At 37.8% G+C, this 20,396-nt stretch overlaps 1 protein-coding gene across 2 annotated transcripts in view; it reads right to left on the bottom strand.

The window, feature by feature from the left end:
- snx19b (sorting nexin 19b) overlaps positions 1 to 18,089 on the bottom strand; it is a 33,766-nt gene extending 15,677 nt beyond the window's left edge. The window contains exons 1-10 of one of the 2 annotated variants that reach the window (XM_048160281.1): positions 17,696 to 18,089; positions 15,188 to 16,784; positions 14,846 to 14,984; positions 14,663 to 14,763; positions 14,425 to 14,544; positions 14,214 to 14,335; positions 14,022 to 14,115; positions 12,932 to 13,118; positions 11,398 to 11,527; positions 8,658 to 8,763 (exon numbers count right to left, since the gene is read on the bottom strand). In XM_048160281.1, the coding sequence (XP_048016238.1) occupies positions 8,694 to 8,763; positions 11,398 to 11,527; positions 12,932 to 13,118; positions 14,022 to 14,115; positions 14,214 to 14,335; positions 14,425 to 14,544; positions 14,663 to 14,763; positions 14,846 to 14,984; positions 15,188 to 16,765 (2,541 nt within the window). In that variant the 5' untranslated portion in view covers positions 16,766 to 16,784; positions 17,696 to 18,089 and the 3' untranslated portion in view covers positions 8,658 to 8,693. Of the gene's footprint in view, positions 1 to 8,657; positions 8,764 to 11,397; positions 11,528 to 12,931; positions 13,119 to 14,021; positions 14,116 to 14,213; positions 14,336 to 14,424; positions 14,545 to 14,662; positions 14,764 to 14,845; positions 14,985 to 15,187; positions 16,785 to 17,695 lie in introns of those variants that run through there. The other variant, XM_048160280.1, reaches the window with a different exon arrangement.
- Between the last annotated feature and the right edge of the window lie 2,307 nt (positions 18,090 to 20,396).

A 20,396-nucleotide genomic window follows, 5' to 3' on the forward strand; every position in this document is an offset into this window, starting at 1 on the left:
AGTAATCTGATTGCATACAGTGGTGGTCAGAATTATTGGCACCCTTGGTAAATATGATCAAAGATGGCTGTAAAAATAAATCTGCATTGTTTATCCTTTTGATCTTTAATTCATAAACTTAGCAAAAATCTAACCTTTCATTGAAGAAAAATAATTGAAAGTGGGGGGAAAGTCACAATTATTGGCATCCTTTTATTCAATAGTTTTTGCAACCTCTTTTTGCCAAGAAAACAGTTCTGATTCGTCTTGCCTGATGAGTTTGGAGAACACCTGACAACAGATCAGAGACCATTCCTTCATGCAGAATCTCTCCAGATCCTTCAGATTCCAGCTCCATGTTGGTGCTTCTTCTCTTCAGTTCACTCCACTCATTTTCGATAGGGTTCAGGTCAGGGAACTGGGATGGCCATGGCAGAAGCTTCATTTTGTGCTCAGTGACACATTTTTGTGTTGGTTTTGATGTTTGTTTTGGATCATTGTCTTGATGGAAGATCCAACCATGGCTCCTTATAGGATTTCTAGCAGAAGCGGTCAGGTTTAGATTTTTTTATCTGTTGATATTTGGTAGAATCCATTATACCATATATCTGAACAAGATGTCCAGGACTTCCAGCAGAAAAACAGGCCCACAACATTAAAGATCCAGCAGTATATTTAACCGTGGGCATGGGGTACTTTTTATCCATGTGTGCACCAAACCCATCTGGTGGGTTTGCTGCCAAAAAGCTCTTTTTTTAGTTTCATCTGACCATAGAAGCTGGTCCCATTTGAAGTTCCAATCATGTCTGACAACTGAATATGCTGAAGATTGTTTCTGGATGAGAGAAGAGGATTTTTCTTGAAAACCTCCTGAACAACTTGTGGGGATGTAGGTGCTTTTGATCATTTTTTATCGCTTTCTGAGAATCAAGACTCAACTAATCTCTGCAATTCTCCAGCTGTGATCCTTGGAGAGTCTTTGGCCACTCAAACTTTCCTCCTCACAGCGCTTTAGGACGATTTAGACACATGTCCTCTTCCAGGCAGATTTGTAACATCTTTAGTTGATTGGAACTTCTTAATTATTGCCCTGATAGTGGAAATGGGAATTTTCAATGCTTTAGCCATTTACTTACAGCTACTTTCTATATTGTGAAGCTCAACAATCTTTTGCTGCACATCAGAACTATATTCTTTGGTTTTACTCATTGTGATGAATGATTAAGGGAATTTGGCCTTTGTGTTTCCTCATGTTTATACTCCTGTGGAACAGGAAGTCATGGCTGGACAATTTCATGTTCATGATCACCCTGGTGTGCTAAAAAAATGTAAATATGACTGGGAATATACTTCAGAGATATTTTACTCATAAAAAAATCTAGGGGTGCCAATAATTATGGCCAACATGTTTTGGAGAAAAACATTTATTTCATAATGTGATTTTCCCCCCACTTTCAATTCTTTTCCTTCAATGAAAAGCTTAGATTTTTACTAATTTTATGAATTAAAGATTAAAAGGATAAACAATGCAGATTTATTTTTACAGTCATCTTTGATCATATTTTCCAAGGGGGCTAATAATTCTGAGCACCACTGTAACTCATATTACTTGTAATACATTACCCCAAAGTATTACAATAACTAAATTTATTTGTATCAAATATTTTGTAACATTATAAATGTCTTTACTGTCACTTTTGATAAACTGAATGTGTCCTTGCTGAAAAAAAAAAAAATCTTAATAACCCCAAACTTTTGAACAGTAGTGTATATAATGAAAGTATTTTCATTTTTGAGTGAACTATTCCTTTAACTATGGAAAACCTCAATTATCAATAATACCAACTGATCTCATCTATCATGAACATGTCCTGTAAAAATATCACAACATATGACTCCATATGAAGACATAAATCTAATAAAGAAAAGAACATTTGAGAACAGCCAATCAAAACATGAAACATCATTTGTACAACTTATTAACATCTTCAATCAGCATTTGACAGTAGATACTGCCACCAAGTGGTTTTACACACAATCACTAATGTAAAGCAGACAGTGCTCGATTCCTCTTGTGAAGATCTACCTTCATGCAGAGTTTAGATCTAACTCTAATCAAACACACCTTAGCCGGATCATCAAGGTCTTAAAAGTCCGCTCGAAAATTACAGACAGGTGTGTTAGTGCTGGAGCAGGAGTCTGTTATATACGAACAGACAGTTTGCATGTTTGTCTCAGGAGTTACTTTAAGTTACTGCAGGTTTTGCAGTCATTTTCGATCATAGTTAGCATTCCACTGCTGTTATCAAGGGCACAGGCGTATGTTTAAAAAATAATAACCATAACCATATTGTGGCTGCACGATAAGAATAACTCTGACAGTCCCGAAATGATAATTGATCTATTGCTAATAAAAGCAACAATATTTCATCTAGGTCCTTTTGCTTTCATTCTGGGTCACTTTGTAAAAATGCATATCAGCTGCCTTCATCACCTAAGGTTTGTGTAGAAGAATGTGTAAAATTCCATTTGGAAACTGCTTGCCTCTGGATAATTAGGCAGACAAAGACATCCGGTACAGTGCTAGAAGAGCCGCAGACGCCAGATAAGTAAACTAATTCTTTCACTCAGATGACGTCCGATGTGTCTGTTTGCACCGAGGCACGAGCAGCAGCTGGCCCCCTCGTGTCTTGCTTATAACCACACAATCACACACTGCCATTTCAACAGGACCTGTCTGGCATGTTTTTATTTAGAGTGCCACTGCACACAATCTGTCATCTAATGTGTGGGCCTATTCACGTGGCAGGTGTGATATCTTTATAGACTGATTTTAAGCTAAACTGTCCAAACCTGCTCCTGAAGGGCCACTACCAAGCAGAGTTTAGCTTCAACCCCAATTAAACACAGCTGAACCAGCTAATCACGGACTTCAGGATTACTAGAAACTTCCAGGCAAGTGTGTTGGAACAGGATGGAGCTAAACTGCAGGACACTGGCCCTCCAAGAGAAGGGCTGGACAACCCTGACTTAAATGAAGTCATTTTTTTCCAAGCAAATGTCACGAGGAGGTGCTTAAACTTTAGAAAATGATTCTTGTCTGTCTAATGAAGTCAAACTAAAGATTATATGAGCTATTTTCTTTGTTTCTACTTTTATTTTAATATATTTTATACGAGATTTGCATTTATACGAGATCACAGTACCACAAGAGCGATTAGAGACCGATTCTGAATCGCTCTCGCGGTACTTTGATCGGGCTGTGCAGCGCCGCTTCAAGTCCAACAAGGTTCACCCGATTTGTTCAAAACAGGGATTCAGAAATGAAAAGCTGCTGTGTGTTGCTCGGAGATGCTTTGTCTTTACATTTTCATTTGCAAAATTTAGAAAAACAGAAAATATTGTGTCTAAATTAACACAACATTAACTTATTTATTGAACTGTTGTATAAAATCAGTAGCCTATCACATTTGCACTCATGATATTTTGACAGAAAAACAGCACTCGTGTGATACTGCATTCATTGTTCGTGTGATATAGCTTAACTATATATAAATATGAGACACAAACAGGGGCATTTTTGCCCCATATCTTGAATTTTAGGGACATTCTTAATACATTCTTTAGGCTCCATCACGCAGTGAGTTGTTGCCCTGCACCATATTCGTCATCAATCAACTGTCTGAAATGTCAGATGACCTACGTGGGTTTGGGGGCAGGGCAAGTGCATCAAATGCGTTAATAAACTGTGATTAATTAATCTAATTAACGTGTTAAATCGATTGTTATGGGAAAGTGCAGTTGCCCTGTTAGTTTTTCTCCAGTGTATTTCTCCTGGATTATTAAAAACATTTTCTGCCTTCATTCTGAGTCGTGCATGTTACTATATGTCACACAATGTTACTAAATTTCAAATTGCTCCTCTATAAAGGATACACCCACATGTGCCATGAATTTTTTCCTATAAAAAACAACCGAATAAAAACATGTTTTTACATTCTTTTTGGAAAAACAATAATGGGAACTCCTCAAGAATTTTCTACTTTTTGAAAGTAATGTGTGTAACAAGTAATGACTAAACACAATGCAGATGTGCAGAACTTCGATGAAACAAATCAGCAGCTGTGTTAATCTTACCAAATACAAAACAAAATCTTTACATAAATGTGGCTTCATAAGCTCAACAAGATGACTGTTTCCATACTAATGGTCAACAGAATTATATGTCTGTAGTTTGTCAGTAACTACACATTCTTGCAGGACCAAACTTTTTCAGATGCCAAATAATGAATTAGTTGTAATTTTCTAAACTGAGCTTACAGCAAAAACAAAATAATCTAACTCAAAATGTCAATATCTAAACCAAGTCACAGTTTAAAAGAGAGAGAGAAAAAAAAAATGGTACTGAGTCCAAAACCTGCTCCCATCTGATAAATCTAACAATTGAGAATTACTTTGTTCGGGTATGAGTTTTAGAAAATAAGCTCTGCAAAGTAGAAAAGCTCATCTTTGGCATATGCATTGACATTGTCTAAACCTCCACTATATGTTTAACTAATTGCAACAAGACAGAGCTCTGTTTTAACCAAAGAATCTCTCCACAAAAACGTACATGACAACAGTTTCAATATTGGCACAATCCAAACAGTAGAAATAATGGTTACAGAAGGCAGGACAGCAAGAAGAATAAGATTATGTAGCATGCTTTTCCCTTCAGAGACAAACACCATGACCAGACACCACCACTGTGTGGTTTGAAACATTGTGGGAGACATTCTGGGAGGCTCTCCTCCAAAGACACCATGATTACTCAATAATGCAATACAAAGTAAAAATCAAAATGCCCCACTCAGTCTTCTAAGTGGTTCATTGTCTATTTTGCGCTAAATAATTACACAGTCAATCAAAAGCCATAGTGAATAAACAAAAACAAATGTGAAGAAATTATGCCAATATCATGTGGTAACTCCTAGGTGGTACTGTGCTGGCATTGCCGGGGCTCCACAAATGATTGTTTGATCTAAAACTACTTTTTTTGTGAATAAAAATATTTTGACAAAAACAATATTAAAGGGATAGTTCACCCAAAAATGAAAATTTGATGTTTATCTGCTTACCCCCAGCGCATCCAAGGTGTAGGTGACTTTGTTTCTTCAGTAGAACACAAATGATGATTTTTAACTCCAACCGTTGCCGTCTGTCAGTCAAATAATGCTAGTGGATGGGAACTTCTACTATAAGAGTAAATAAAACTTGCATAGACAAGTCCAAATTAAACCCTGCGGCTCGTGACGACACATTAATGTCCTAAGACACGAAACGATCGGTTTGTGCGAGAAACCGAACAGTATTTATATCATTTTTTACCTCTAATACACCACTATGTCCAACTGCATTCATCTCGATTCGTTTGGTCTGATCGAGCTCTGACAGCAGCAGTGATGTCTCGCGCATATACTTCAATGAGAGCGAGACATCACTGCCGCTGTCAGAGCGCGATCAGACCTTACTAACGAGTGCTGCACGCGGTTGGACATAGTGGTGTATTAGAGTTAAAAAATGATATAAATACTGTTCGGTTTATCGCACAAACCGATCGTTTCGTGTCTTAGGACATCAATGTGTTGTCACGAGCCGCAGGGTTTAATTTGGACTTGTCTATGCAAGTTTTATTTACTCTTATAGTAGAATTTCCTATCCACTCTTATTATTTGACTGACAGACGGCAACGGTTGGAGTTAAAAATCATCATTTGTGTTCTACTGAAGAAACAAAGTCACCTACATCTTGGATGCACTGGGGGTAAGCAGATAAACATAAAATTTTCATTTCTGGGTGAACTATCCCTTTAAATCAAAGTTATTCAATTTGGAACTGGAACTGTGTGTGTTTCCCCCAAACCAGTTAAGCACAAATCCCGCCTCGCAGCCGATTTAATTGGTCAACTCAATCACAGTCACCTGTCAAGAAAAAAATCAGACTTGAAGGGGACCTATTATGCCCTTTTTCACAAGATGTAATATAATTCTCTGGTGTCCCCAGAATATGTCTGTGAAGTTTAAGCTTAAAATACCCCACAGATATTTATAGCTTGTCAAATTTGCCCCTATTTGGGTGTAAGTAAAAACACGCCGTTTTTGTGAGCTACTGCTCCCAGACCCCTTTCCAGAAAAGGGCGGGGCATTAACAGCTCACACTTCAATAACAGCAAAACTGGAGAATCTCACGCAGCCAAAATGATGATTGTCAGTACCAGTGTTCAGCCTTACATGTTCAAACCAGAGGTGGACACTGATGGAGAGATTCAGGAAGAAGTTACAACTTGTAGAATGCAACTTGATGTTTCTGAATGGTTAGTGAATAAATTTATGTAGTTGTTGTGGAGTTAAGTTGATTCAACTCATCGCATGTACCGTCATGCTAATCTTATTTGCAAATCCAGTGTTGAACTGACCCTCATTTATGAAGCAAACAGGTGTTTTGATGAATAATGCTACCTATCAGATTGTGCTACCTACTGTTTTAGAAACTATTTATAATTTATGGAGATTAAAATAAAAAGGAGTGGGTAGATTTTTGCCATTATGGACTCAAGTTACAAATGGCCTGTTCTACGTTAAAAAAAAAGGTGGATACTAAGGTTAAGATTAGGTTGTGGGTTAGGGTTAGGGGTTAGTACTCATTTCAGCATTGCATATGCAATCAGCAGTAAGATTGAAATGAACAATGAAATCTTGTGAATCAGCTGTGGGGCGGGATTGTGCTAAACTGGTTTGAGAAAAGGAACCACACAAACTTCCACCAAACTTTGCAACTGAATTAGACACACCCCCATGATCCACCACAGTGTCTTTGTCCTGAAAAAGGCTGAAGACCCCTGGTTTAAAGCAGAATGAATGATTTGATTATGTCAAATCAACCAGAGGTCCCCAGCTCAAATTTTTGATTTTGTTACTATTTTTTCTGTTGAAAGACAAACAAAAATAGTGATGAAAGCCAAAATATTAAATGTCACAGATGTATATTTACTGAATAATTCACTATTTTGTAGAGGGGGGTCAAAATGACAATTTTCACCTGAGATTTGGAGCCAAATTAGAGGGGTGTAAAAATGACTATAGAAAGATGGCAGCATCATTATTTTATTGTTACACAGAGAGTGGTAGGTCTATTAGTAAAATCTGTTGACTTTAACAATCTTTGTTTCATTATATGCCAACAGTGACAGTTCAAAAATGGTAAAAAAAAAAAACACTTCTTGTATTTTGCATACATGCCTGTAACTCGAGAAGCATTAAAGATATCTTAATATCCTTTTAGATTCTGGTTCTTAACAAACCTTACTTTTGGTATCTTCATTTTAAAGGCCCTCGATGGTTCATTCATCATCTCAATTGCATAGAACATACCTGAGTGCCATAAATACTCCTTTTTCAAACTTTGCATGCCTGCAACTCTAAAAAGTATTCAAGATATTTTAATATCCTTCTAGATTCTCATTATTAATAAACTTTCCTTTTTGAAAAATGTTACCCACATTTGGTTTGTGACCATTGAAAATGGGTAAAATTCAACAATTTGAACATGGAGTCACATTGGGGTCCCAATATCTACAGGGCCTTAAAAAATAAAGATTCCAAAAGAAAAGTTTATTAAGAATGAGAATCTAGAAGGATATTAAGATATCTTTAGTACTTCTCGAGTTACAGGCATGTATGCAAAATACAAGAAGTGTTTTTTACCATTTTTGAACTGTCACTGTTGGCATATAATGAAACAAAGATTGTTAAAGGTCCCGTTCTTCGTGATCCCATGTTTCAAACTTTAGTTAGTGTGTAATGTTGTTGTTAGAGTATAAATAAAATCTGTAAAATTTTAAAGCTCAAAGTTCAATGCCAAGCGAGATATTTTATTTAACAGAAGTCGCCTACATCGAACGGCCAGTTTGGACTACATCCCTCTACTTCCTTCTTTAATGACGTCACTAAAACAGTTTTTTGACTAACCTCCGCCCACAGGAATACACAAGAGTTGCGTTTGTAGAGTGTGTTTGTCACCATGTCGACGAAACGCTGTTATTTTCATCCCGCAGTCCAATCACCGGGTCTGATTCCGGCTCAAATTGATAGGGTAAAATTAAAGACGTGTTTACAATAACACTGAGCGTATGCATCTCCACGTTATGGTAAGAGGCGTGACCTTTCCAGGCAAGGAGCGCTAAGCTGCTGTCGAATCACAACACAGGAACCGCTGGCACAATCAGAACTCGTTACGTATTTCTGAAGGAGGGACTTCATAGAACAAGGAAGTCATCAGCCCGTTTTTATGACAGTGGAAACAGCGGTATACAGATAAGTAAATTATGTGAAAAATACTGTGTTTTTTTACACGCGAAACATGAACACATGTTATATTGCACACTATAAACACAATCAAAGCTTCAAAAAAACACGAAAAACGGGACCTTTAAAGTCAACAGATTTTACTAATAGACCCACCACTCTCTGTGTAAAAATAAAATAATGATGCTGCCATCTTTCTAAAGTCATTTTCACACCCCTCTAATTTGGCTCCAAATCTCAGGTGAAAATTGTCATTTTGATCCACCTCTACAAAATAGTGGATTACTCAGTAAATATACATCTGTGACATTTAATATTTTGGTTTTCATCACAATTTATGTTTGTCTCTCAAAAGAAAAAATATTCACAAAATCAAAAATTTGAGCCGGGGACCTCTGGTTGAATTGACACGAAATGACCCAAATGTGTTCTACAGCCCAGCCTGCAAAAGAGAAGATAAAAAAGGAAACTATGAAATGATCGTGAATAAATGGCTCCATTGTGAACATTTATTTCAAACAGAGAACAAATAACCACTGTACTGATCAGATTGAACCCACAAAAGACACACCTATGAGACACTGGCTCTATCCAACTGTTTAGGAAAGACACAGGTCTCACTCCAGCTTTCCACCATCAGCTAAACATGGCAGGAAGCCGGTCTGCTAGCAGGTGTTTAATACACCGCCGCACAAACGAGTCATTTGAAATGGCTAGACATCACACCACGAGGATCTGCAAAACAGATGCGTATGGACCTGAGGGCTTGCGTGCGCGATTTAATGTGAGGCCTGACCTTTCAGCTTAAATCCTCGAGGATGGACGGGATGGTTTCAAAGAAACTAAGAAACAAATGTCTCCTTTATAGCACAAGGTTTCAGTAACCTCTCTGCATTAGAAAGGCATTACTTTGCCATGGGATAAATCTGCACACCGCAGACATGCGGTCATCGCTAAACAGAGTAGCAAAAACACCAAGTACTTTAATTAAAGCAAAGAAAGAAAGCTACAACAGCGAGCTGAAACCGAAGGCGGCTCGGTGGGATGTCCCGTGACTGTTATTAACTCCAAGAGAAGTGGAGCAGAGGATGGGGAAAAGCCACCTGTTGACAGCTTTAAAAAACACAGTTCTCACTTCCTACATCAAGTTGTCATCGGTCCCCACAACACAACTTGTTTAATAAAGTATTTATATTCATGTTTAAAAATAATAATGATCACACAATTGTACAGCAGTTTGGGGACAGAATGAGTGATGCCTTCAAGTGACACCTCATTAAGTTAATCCATCTGGTTGGTTGTGTCTGTCTTTAGGGCCTGTTGAGCCTGAGTTGCTATCTTTAGAAAACAAACCATCATACTATTGCTGCAGTGCATAGTATGTATAGTCTGCACAGTATGTATACATTAAATGTGCATAAAATATAATGACCTACTCTATTTACCAAAATGAGCAGTACATAAACAACACTGCATAGAATTCTACATGAAATGTCTTTCTTGTCAAATTATTTGATCGGACTGCCAAACACGAAGACATTTTAACACTAAATTGGATTGCTAAAGATAAGTGGATGCTTACAATCAAGCATACTATGGATTTACACAATTACTATAGAATAATGCCTGCTGTATCAATTTTTTTTTTAATAGTAGCTAAGTTTGGGGTCGGTAGGATTTTTTTTAATGTTAGAGAAGTCTCTTATGATAATCAAAGCTGCATTTATTTGATCAAAAACACAGTAAAAACATCAATATTATATTATTACAAGTTTAAAAAAAAATAAAAAATGTAATTTATTCATGTGATGGCAAAGCTGAACTTTCAGCATCATTACTCCAGTCTTCAGTGTCACATGATCCTTCAGAAATCATTCTAATTGCTGATTTGCTGCTCAAGAAACATTTCTTTTTATTATCACAGCTGAAAACAGTTGAGCTGCCTAATATTTTTGCAGAATCGGTGACAATTTTTTTTTAGGATTCCTTGATGAATAGAAATAAAAAAACATTTATTTTAAATCTTCTGTGACATTATAAATGTCATCATTAATTAAAATGATAATATAACTGTAATTGCATTAATATAATTATTACATTAAAACTATTGCAATTATAAATTATATATATTAACAAAAAAAACATCCTTGCTGAATAAAAAGTATTTATCTTACTGAGCCCAAACTGGTGGTATATAATATGTTCATAATAAACGATTTTTTAATTCTGTTACTGAATATTACTGAAGACTGATGTCATGGTCACACCAGACTTTAAGTAAAAAATGTTAAATTTCTTTGGACAATGCAACGGATGCTCTAAAGTGTCTATTTTTTACATATAACAATAAATCCGAAACTAAAAATATTCAATCTACTCCACTTTCCTGTGTTCTTTGAATTCAAGAGGTCAAACTTCCACCAACTTTGAATTCAGCAGAATGCAAAACTCCTTTTAATACGCCTTTTTTCCCCAGTCTGTGGAGTTAAAGGTTTAATGGAAGGCCCACCTCGAGCCAATCATGGCCTGAAGTGTTGCAAATCATGTCCCAGTTTTGGTACAAATGTTGCAGTAGGACAAGATCTATAAAGTAGACAAGCTTTCAGCCATTATATGGACTAGCTGGCAAACAAAAGTCCAAGAAATGTGCAAGTTTTCACTTAATGCAATTATGTATCTTAAATTTATAGATGTGGTCCAGATTTATGACATTTACTAAGTTGAAAACACACTTCTTTCCACATTGAGATGAGAGATGTGTTGGACAGGACAACGTCTCCAAAATCGCTCAACAATTGATTAAAGAGGGGGAGAAAATAATGAACGCGCTGAACTTTCTCAGCAGTGATGAAATTTCTGTGCTAATGGTGTTAAAACATGTTTGATCTATTCTGCATAATGAAGGAAACTGACAACTGTGTACTTCAAAATGCACTGAAGAAAAGCCAAGCAGTTGGTTCAGCTTTGAAGTCTAATCCAGGGACAGCAAAATAAATCTGCGAATCTGGTTTAAATTCAAGAAGCTACCAAAGATTAATTACAAAGAGAACTGCTCCGATCATTGGGGTGGACCCACCTTTCTAAAAGGGTCCCAAATAGCAGTCTGATGGTCCTCTGGATGTTCTCTGTGCAGAGCCAGCTCCATTGATCCTTCAAGAGCACGCACAGGATATTTAGGGCCTGGTCGGATAGAGCCGTCTCACTAGCTGTACACAAACACACAAGTACACATGATAAACATGCATGAGTCACAGTTGGAAATGACTATGAGAGAATCAAAATCTTTAAAAAATGTGTTTGTAAAATGATTTCCAGAATGAATGAATGAATATGAGCACAGCATGTTCCATGTCCACAAGTACAACTGAAATACAAAATATAAACACATACAGATCCAATCACTAACATGTTTTTATAATATAGAACATGAAAAGACTTCCTGAACAGAAGTATGAAAGCTTTTTGGCAGGTTTTTGTCAATGCAAGGGACACTCAGCAACATTATGAAAGTACAATGCTGCCCTCTAGAGTTGCCATAGATATCACAGATCAGTACTACTTATCCAATGTCCGTAAAGCAGTGATTCTCCACCAGGAGCCCGGGGCCCTTCACAAACTACCGGGGGGCAGTATTTAAATTAGTGTTGTCAAAAGTATCAACAGCGATACCAAGTCGGTACTGAAAAAACACCTCTGATTGGCCTTTGTGTTGATGCGCTCATCAGATATGTCTGTGATTGGCTACAATGATCAGTGCTTCAAAACCATGTTGTAAATAGACATCAATGACGCTCTTCACCAAGCGCTTACACAGATACACACGGGAGCGTTTGAAAGCAGGCGTCTATCAGAGGACCGTCCGCTGATAGACGCCTGCTTCAAAAAATGCTCCCGCTTTCAAAAGGCTTTCAAATTCAAACACTTCCACTTGCTTTCAAACGCTCTATGTGTTGATCATTGTAGCCAATCACAGACATATCTGATGAGCACATCAACACAATGGCCAATCAGAATCCGCTAAACAGCGCTCAAAGCGTCATATTTTTAAAATTTCAGTACCGACTTGGTGTCACGGTCGGTACTTTTGACAACACTAATTTAAATTAATAAATTATTAGTAGTATATTAAAATAACCTAACCCTAATCTAATTTAAAATGCTCAAAATACAATGAAAATATAAATAGAATTTTTTTTTTCTTGTCGTAATAATTTTTATTGAAAACATACAGTTCTTGTAACTTATGGAGTCACAAAATAATTATTTCTGGGAGTACTGAGGGTTGGGGGGGGGGGGGGGTTGGGGGGTTGAATACTGTGTTGGAAAACATGGGTCCTTAAACGTTAAGATCCCACTGGCTAAAAGGATAAGTCAACAATTTAATAACCCTAAAGACATTATTATTTAAAAAAAAAAAAAAAAAGAAGCAAAAACACCATTTAAGTGGTCCATATGATTTGTACACTATATTTTTAAAGTACTTGCTAATGAAACCTTCCCCTCAAGTAAGCTGTTAACACAAGAACAGCTGTGATTGCGTCATTACATCGAGCTGACCTCAAGTATTATTATAATAATTATAATTATTTCTCTTATACAAGAGTCATTACCAGAGTCACAGAAGGCAGGTTCACTCTGTAGCTGTGCTCTGACACATGTGCAGGGTTTCATATCCCATCTGGGTCCCGAGCCTCCGCTTCTTTCTGCATCAGCATCAAACCCTGGAGCGTTAACCTCAAATTGCTCCTTCTCTGAGATGAAGCTCTCCAGTCCATTCAACGAGAAACCATTGAAAATCTTCAAAAACAATGACAAATCAATGCATATTCCCTGTTGTTTTTGTGTATTTCCATTCCTTGTTTGCTTCTTGCTCTTAAAGGATTAGTCCACTTTTTAAAAAAAAATTTGCTCACACCATGTCATCCAAGATGTTCATGTCTTTCTCTCTTCAGTCAAAAAGAAATTAAGGTTTTTGATGAAATCATTCCAGGATTATTCTCCTTATAGTGGACTTCAATGGCCTCCAGACGGTTGAAGGTCAAAATTACAGTTTCAGTGCAGCTTCAAAGGGCTTTAAACGATACCAGACGAGGAATAAGGGTCTTATCTAGCAAAACGATCGGTCATTTTTGAAAAAATACAACTGTATATGCTTTATAAATACAAATTATCGCCTTGCACGTGCTTCCGCTTTCCGTATTCTTCAAAAATCTTACGCTGTATGTCCCTATTCTACTTACAGAAAAAAAAAAAAACTGGCGCCACGTTCATTCCTTAAGTTGAATAGGGAAGGCGTAGGACATACAGGGTAAGCTTTTTGAAGAATGTGGAAAGCTGAAGCATGTGCAAGATGATAATTTGTGTTTATAAAGCATATACAGTTGTATTTTTTCGAAAATGACCGATCGTTTCTCTAGATAAAACCCTTATTCCTCGTCTGGTATCATTTAAAGCCCTTTGAAGCTGCACTGAAACTGTAATTTTGACCTTCAACTGTTTGGTGCCCATTGAAGTCCACTATAAGGAGAATAATCCTGGAATGTTTTCATCAAAAACTTAATTTCTTTTTGACTGATGAAAGAAAGACATGAACATCTTGGATGACATGGGGGTGAGTAAATTATCAAGAAATTTTATTTGAAAGTGGACTAATCCTTTAAAGGCATTGGAAAAGAACAATTAATGATGACTGCTACTTACAGTGCTGCTTTCATCACAGCAGTAAAGCACTTTGGGTTTCATGTCAGATACGTTGAGAGCAGGGGAAATTTTACTAGAGAACCTCATTCTAGACCTAGAAATGAAGAGAGAATTGTGTTTTAGTCATAAAGAAACTTAATTACAGCTAGAAACATTCAGAAAAACTGTAAACAAGCAGCTCTCTTGGCATACTTGGATTTCTTGTCAGTGGACAATTTCCCATCAGGCTCTGCATCCATGTCATCAGTAGGGCTCTGTGGTTCTGAGCGAGGGAAGGCCGTCTTCAGGGTGTCCACTATAGCGTTCACCACAAACTGCCAAGTGACATATTGAATACAAATCATAAAGGGTATTTTTGTGAAGTGTTTTAGTCAAAGCATACAATGTGCATTTTGAAAAGTACCTTGTCTATGCGTGAAACAATGAAAGGTTTCTTCACAAAGGCAATTCTTGCATCAGTGTTTAGGGCGAGAAATTCTTGCATTTCTTCACTGTTGGCCGTTTCAGGAATGGCACAAAGTTGCTGTAATAAAAGAAGACAGGAATGGCCATTTAAAAGAAGTTGTGTGGAATGGAATACTAGGTAAACATTGTCAGGATTACGTAATTTATATTAAAATAAAGAAATTCAAAGAACATACTCTAAGGAATGTCTCCAAAAGACTTTTCCTGGCCTCGACTTTGTCACTGTCCATGTTTCCAAATGGAAGCTCAGGAAAGATTTTCTTTGGTCCTTTTACATCTACATTTAAAAGAACAAGACAACTAATCAAACACTGTTTTGGAAAACTTTGCAACCGACGGGACTAATGTGCTCTGCTCACTTTTAATAATTTTGCGTAATTCGGGTTTCTCCTCCAAACGGGTCTGAAGGTTGAGGAATTCGCTGTATCGCCGATTGACTGTGTGATAGGCCAAGGGCTGCAAATTTTCTGGATTCTCTGAATCCACGGCTGTCTCATACTGCAAGACAAACACATCACCATTATCAGGTAAACATTATAATGACTTTTTGCTAAGCTCCGTTCCCTAGATTACTGCTTTACAGAACTGGAGATTTTCGCTAAAATGTGCTCATAAAAGTGCTAAAAATGTATTGGATATCTTGTCAATGAAAGCAAAGGGAATATAAATGTGAGGGAAGAGTAAATTGAGCGCTAATTCACCTTCACTGTGTAGAGAGTGTAGGGATGTGAGCCAGTGCCTCTGTGCTCCTTGGCAGTGATGGTGCCAGTGATGCGGAGGTTCTGGATAATGACCGGACCCTCTGGGCTGTTTAGGGGCTCAAAGTTGAAAGGTGTCAGGGATGCCATCCCAGCTGGTGTAGAGGCCTGGATGGGCGCAGTCAAAGCCAGCTCGCTAGGGTTCACCAGGCCAGGCTGCTCTGCACTCGAGGTACTTTTCTCCAATGGCTGAAGACTGCAAAAGCTTGATGACTCTTCCTCGGGCACGCCGGCGGAATGTACCGATAGCTCCTTCTCTGTTGTATTGGTGTAAGTTGGAAGTTCATCCTCAAGATCTAACACAGTGTCAACTGGAGTTGTGCAATCTGTGAATCTTTCTGAAAGGGTCTCCTCTGTGCCAATCAGAACTAGCGATTCCAGGGAGCTCCGCTTGAAGTCTGTCAGAGGAGATTCCAAATCAGAGTCTGTTTCTTGATAGAATGGATTGGGCTTGCCGAGTCGCAGAAAATCCCTGGGGCTAAAACCCAACGGAAACGGTTTTGTCAGCCGTGGTTCGTCTTCTTCCAGGTTGGGTGGAGAATAAAGTTCAATGGAGTCAATGACATCATAAGCTGCAAGTTCTGGCGTTGGGGCCTCAGTTACTTTGGGCATCTCTGGGGTGACTTTTAGGGTCAGAACGCAAGGGACCTTAAGTTCTTGTGGTGCGTTTTCTTGAGTAGATACAACTTGAGGTGGAGCCTGAACTTCTACTGGTTGTGGTTTTGGGGTTGGTTCACTGGATTTAGTGAAGATGCTTACAATCAACATGTTTAGCCAGTCTGGATCGGACAGTTTTGTAATTAAAGGCAGAAGAACGTTGCACGTAATAAGTTCGCCCACCACAAATCGACCTGTTCGGGTTTCTAAATGTGGAGGAGGTACAAGAACATGTAGAAGGAGATCTACAATGGCCCGTACGTAATTCACCTCAACAGCAGAGCTCTGAAGAGCAGGATGAGGTGGGCAGAGTTTGCTGTACGCCTCCCAGAGATCTCCATCTTTGTCCACCTCTTGTCCTTCCTTGGCACTCAAGTAGCACTGAAGGTGGCATCCAGATAGATCCAACACCCTCTGGGATAAAGCTTTCGTGTCGACCCTTGCTGCTCGACCCTTGAGCTCCATTGCCATGGATATCATGGCATTGTGCACCTCATCCTCAAACTCCTGTTCTCTGGAAACGGTGACGTACCATGAGGTGACAAAATCGCGTATGATCTTGCCAACTGTCTTCTGGATTTCATCTTCCAGTTGTTGCTCACTCTCGGCACTATGTGGGATCTCCTCCAGCTTAAAAAAACGCTCTAGATGAAAAACGCTGTCCGAGTCCAGGACAGCCTTGGAACCCAGCCAACCACCTAAGACCACTAAGAAGCTTGTGAAGACACAGAGGAGCCAAACGTTGACCAGCAGGTGGAACAAGACCATCCAGGCCAGCAGTGCCCCAAAACCAAGAAGCCTCTTCTGGACCAAAAACTCAGACAAGCCCCAGGGGCTCGGGTTGAGAAGCTCATGAGGAGACATTGCAGAGATTTACAGGGTCCTATGAAGGAAAATGGAGAAACAGACCATATTTAAGTTTTTACAAAAGTATAACCAGCAAAATAACACAAATTCTACAATTACTGTACTGTCATGTACTGTGTGTAGTCAAATATTCATTACTTGAGGGACCTAATGTACATGTTTAAAGGGATAGTTCACCCAAAAATAAAAATTCTGTCATCATTACACATCATTACTCATGTCGTTCCAAACCTGTATGACTTACTTTCTTTAAAAGAGTATATTTTGAAGAATATTGGTAACCAAACAGTTTTGGTTACCACTGACTGCCATTATATGAACATTATATGACATTTCTCATCATCTTCTTCCACAGAAGAAAGAAACTCATTCGGTTTTGGACAACATGAGGGTGAGTAAATGATAACAGAATTTTAATTTTTAGGTGAAAATGATCTCTTTAAGAATCGGTTCATGGAAAAAACAAAAAACAAATGATGACCCAGTATTCTTAACATTGGGAGTCACACATCTCTACTCTGTTACTACAATAAAACTGAGGTAACATGGCTCTTATTAAATGTTAAATTATAACATAATATTCATATTAATATAATATTACATTTTTTTTATCATGGTTTTAAAGCAGGTAACCTTTAAATATGGTTACCATGACAATTGTTTGTAAGGGGCGTCTAAAGATCAGCGATTTGATACAAAATACTTTAAAACTGTAAATAGTAGCTATATAGCTTAAATTATTGAAACAACAGACTATCAAGCTTAACATAAAAGACTAGTTTTACTGATTTCGTTATCATGACTTCATATATAATGTCGTTGCTGTATGTTTTGATGGGTAGCCCATCAAGCTGGCGTTTCGTACTTATGTTTAAAAAAATGTAATATATGGTACAGTGAACCATTATTGAATAAAAATTAACTTACCATCGGTGTTAAATGTAAAGTGCAAATTTGGAGCCTAACCAATTCATGTTTAAACGCCGACTCGCACGGCCTTGCAGTGTTTTGACAGCTTCTTCCTCGTCATTTCCACCTCAGATGACGTACTACCTTCATTCAGCGTTTTGTCGTCCTCTAGAGGTCATACAGGTCACTGCAGCGCCCTGCTACACAACATAGCCTGTTACCTTCTCTGCACTTTTTCCCCACACAATGACAATGAATAGGACACGGTCATTAAGGCTTTAATAATTAACGTTTCTTGAAACTCCATGACATGAGGATGATATAGTCAAAAATTTGGAATAATTAAGATTTAATGCTTTTGAAATAGGTCTCTTCTGCACACTCTTTTGCATATATATATATAAATGAAAGTTTTAGTTCACCCAAAAATGAAAATTCTGTCATTAATTACTCACACTCGTGCCGTTTTACACCCGTAAGACCTTCGTTCATCTTCAGAACACAAATTAAGATATTTTTGTTGAAATCCGAAGGCTCAGTGAGGCCTGCATTGACAGCAATGACACTTCCTCTCTCAAGATCCATTAATGTACTAAAAATATATTTAAATCAGTTCATGTGAGTACAGTGGTTCAATATTAATATTATAAAGTGACAAGAATATTTTTGGTGCACCAAAAAAAACAAAATAATGACTTATTTAGTGATGGCTGATTTCAAAACACTGCTTCAGGAAGCTTCAGAGCGTTATGAATCTTTTGTGTCGAATCAGCAGTTCGGAGCGCCAAAGTCACGTGATTTCAGCAGTTTGGCGGTTTGACACGTTATCTGAATCACTGATTCGACACACTGATTCATTATGCTCCGAAGCTTCATGAAGCAGTGTTTTGAAATCGGCCATCACTGTCGTTATTTAGGTTTTTTGGCGCAACAAAAATATTCTCGTCACTTTATAATATTAATATTGAACCACTGTACTCACATGAACCGATTTAAATATGTTTTTAGTAGCTTTATGGATCTTGAGAGTTGGAAATGTCATTGCTGTCAATGCAGGCCTCACTGAGCCTTCGGATTTCAACAAAAATATCTTAATTTGTGTTCCAAAGATCAACGAAGGTCTTACGGGTGTGGAACGGCATAAGGTTGAGTAATAAATTACATTATTCTCATTTTTTGGGCGCACTAACCCTTTAAATTGTTGAACAAAATGTCAGTGAACATTATAAAAACAACTTTGAGCTGAAGTCCCACATCATAAGTTTGGAAGCTACAGGAGTTAAAACAGCGCCAGCTGCCTATTTGAACACGGATGAATCATCCAGTGCTGTTAAAACTGTTAGTCCTTCTACAACCGATGTTCCTCAGAAACAGACAGTTATTTCCGTTATGCTATAAATTTTAGGGAATCCCCTGAAAAACGCAGATGAGATAACCATATTGTTTGTCATATGCAAATACCATTATTGTTTTCCCCAGATTGCACTTCCTCTAATCGACTGTACAAACAACAGACAAGATTTAAATACACATTCTGTGTATACAACCAATAATTCTCCTCTACAGCATCACATGATTCTTGAAGAAAGCATTTAAAGCAACAACACAGCTGTTGCTGAAAAAGCACACATTTTGCTGAACATGGCCAGATAAATAGGGTTTAATTCAGGTAAACTGAGCCACTTTTCTTTCAGAACTCATTGATCCAGTCAGTCTGAGTCCATTTGAATCATGTCCAGCTGGACAGTGACCTACAGTGTAGATCATTCTGATTGGCTCACACAACCTGCTCATACTAACAAGAGCACAGAAGTGACGTACAACAAATGTGCCAATTCCTCAACACAGATATATGGCTATTAGAGACTGATTCCATCAGTTAAACCATATTTTGAAGTGTGTCCTCTCTGTTGACTTGATACAAAAGAATTTTTCCAAGCACTATATTGCACTATAAACACAGTATTTGAGTTCTCCCCTATGGACAATTCACAGACATATTGCGGAAGAGCTACATCCTGAGGGGATAAAAAATGTTTAAACACACCTCCATATGCATGAGTGTTCATTTCTAAATGATTTACACCAACTACATGTCATTATGATCAGTCATTGCTCATTTGTATCCAAAAAGGCAGAACCCGGTTGTACACAAAGCGTGTGTTGCTGGGAGGATCGGAAAAATCTACACCAGTGGTTCTCAACCAGAGGGCCTCAAGGTTCTTTATTGGCATTGATGGTTCCATGAAACCTTTGCATTACACAAAAGGTTCTTTATAGAGAAAATTTTTAAAAATTTTTATTTATTAAAAAGATTTTTAAAATGTTCTACACATTAAACCAGAGTAAGAACAAATGCTTCTTTTAAGAACTGTTCACTCAAAGGTTATTTGGGGAACAAGAAATGGTTCTTCTATGCCATTGTCACTATTTACTCACCCTCATGTCGTTCCACACCTGTAAGACCTTCGTTCATCTTAGGAACACAAATTAAGATATTTTTGATGAAATCCGATGGCTCAGTGAGGCCTGCATTGCCAGCAAGATCATTAACACTTTCAATGCCCGGAAAGCTACTAAAGACATATTTAAATCAGTTCATGTGACAACAGTGATTCAACCTTAATGTTATGAAGCGACGAGAATTATTTTTGTGTGCCAAAAAAACAAAATAATGACTTTATTCAACAATATCTAGTGATGAGCGATTTCAAAATAC

Source organism: Megalobrama amblycephala, linkage group LG16 (assembly GCF_018812025.1).
Source record: "Megalobrama amblycephala isolate DHTTF-2021 linkage group LG16, ASM1881202v1, whole genome shotgun sequence".
Taxonomy (NCBI): Eukaryota; Metazoa; Chordata; class Actinopteri; order Cypriniformes; family Xenocyprididae; genus Megalobrama; species Megalobrama amblycephala.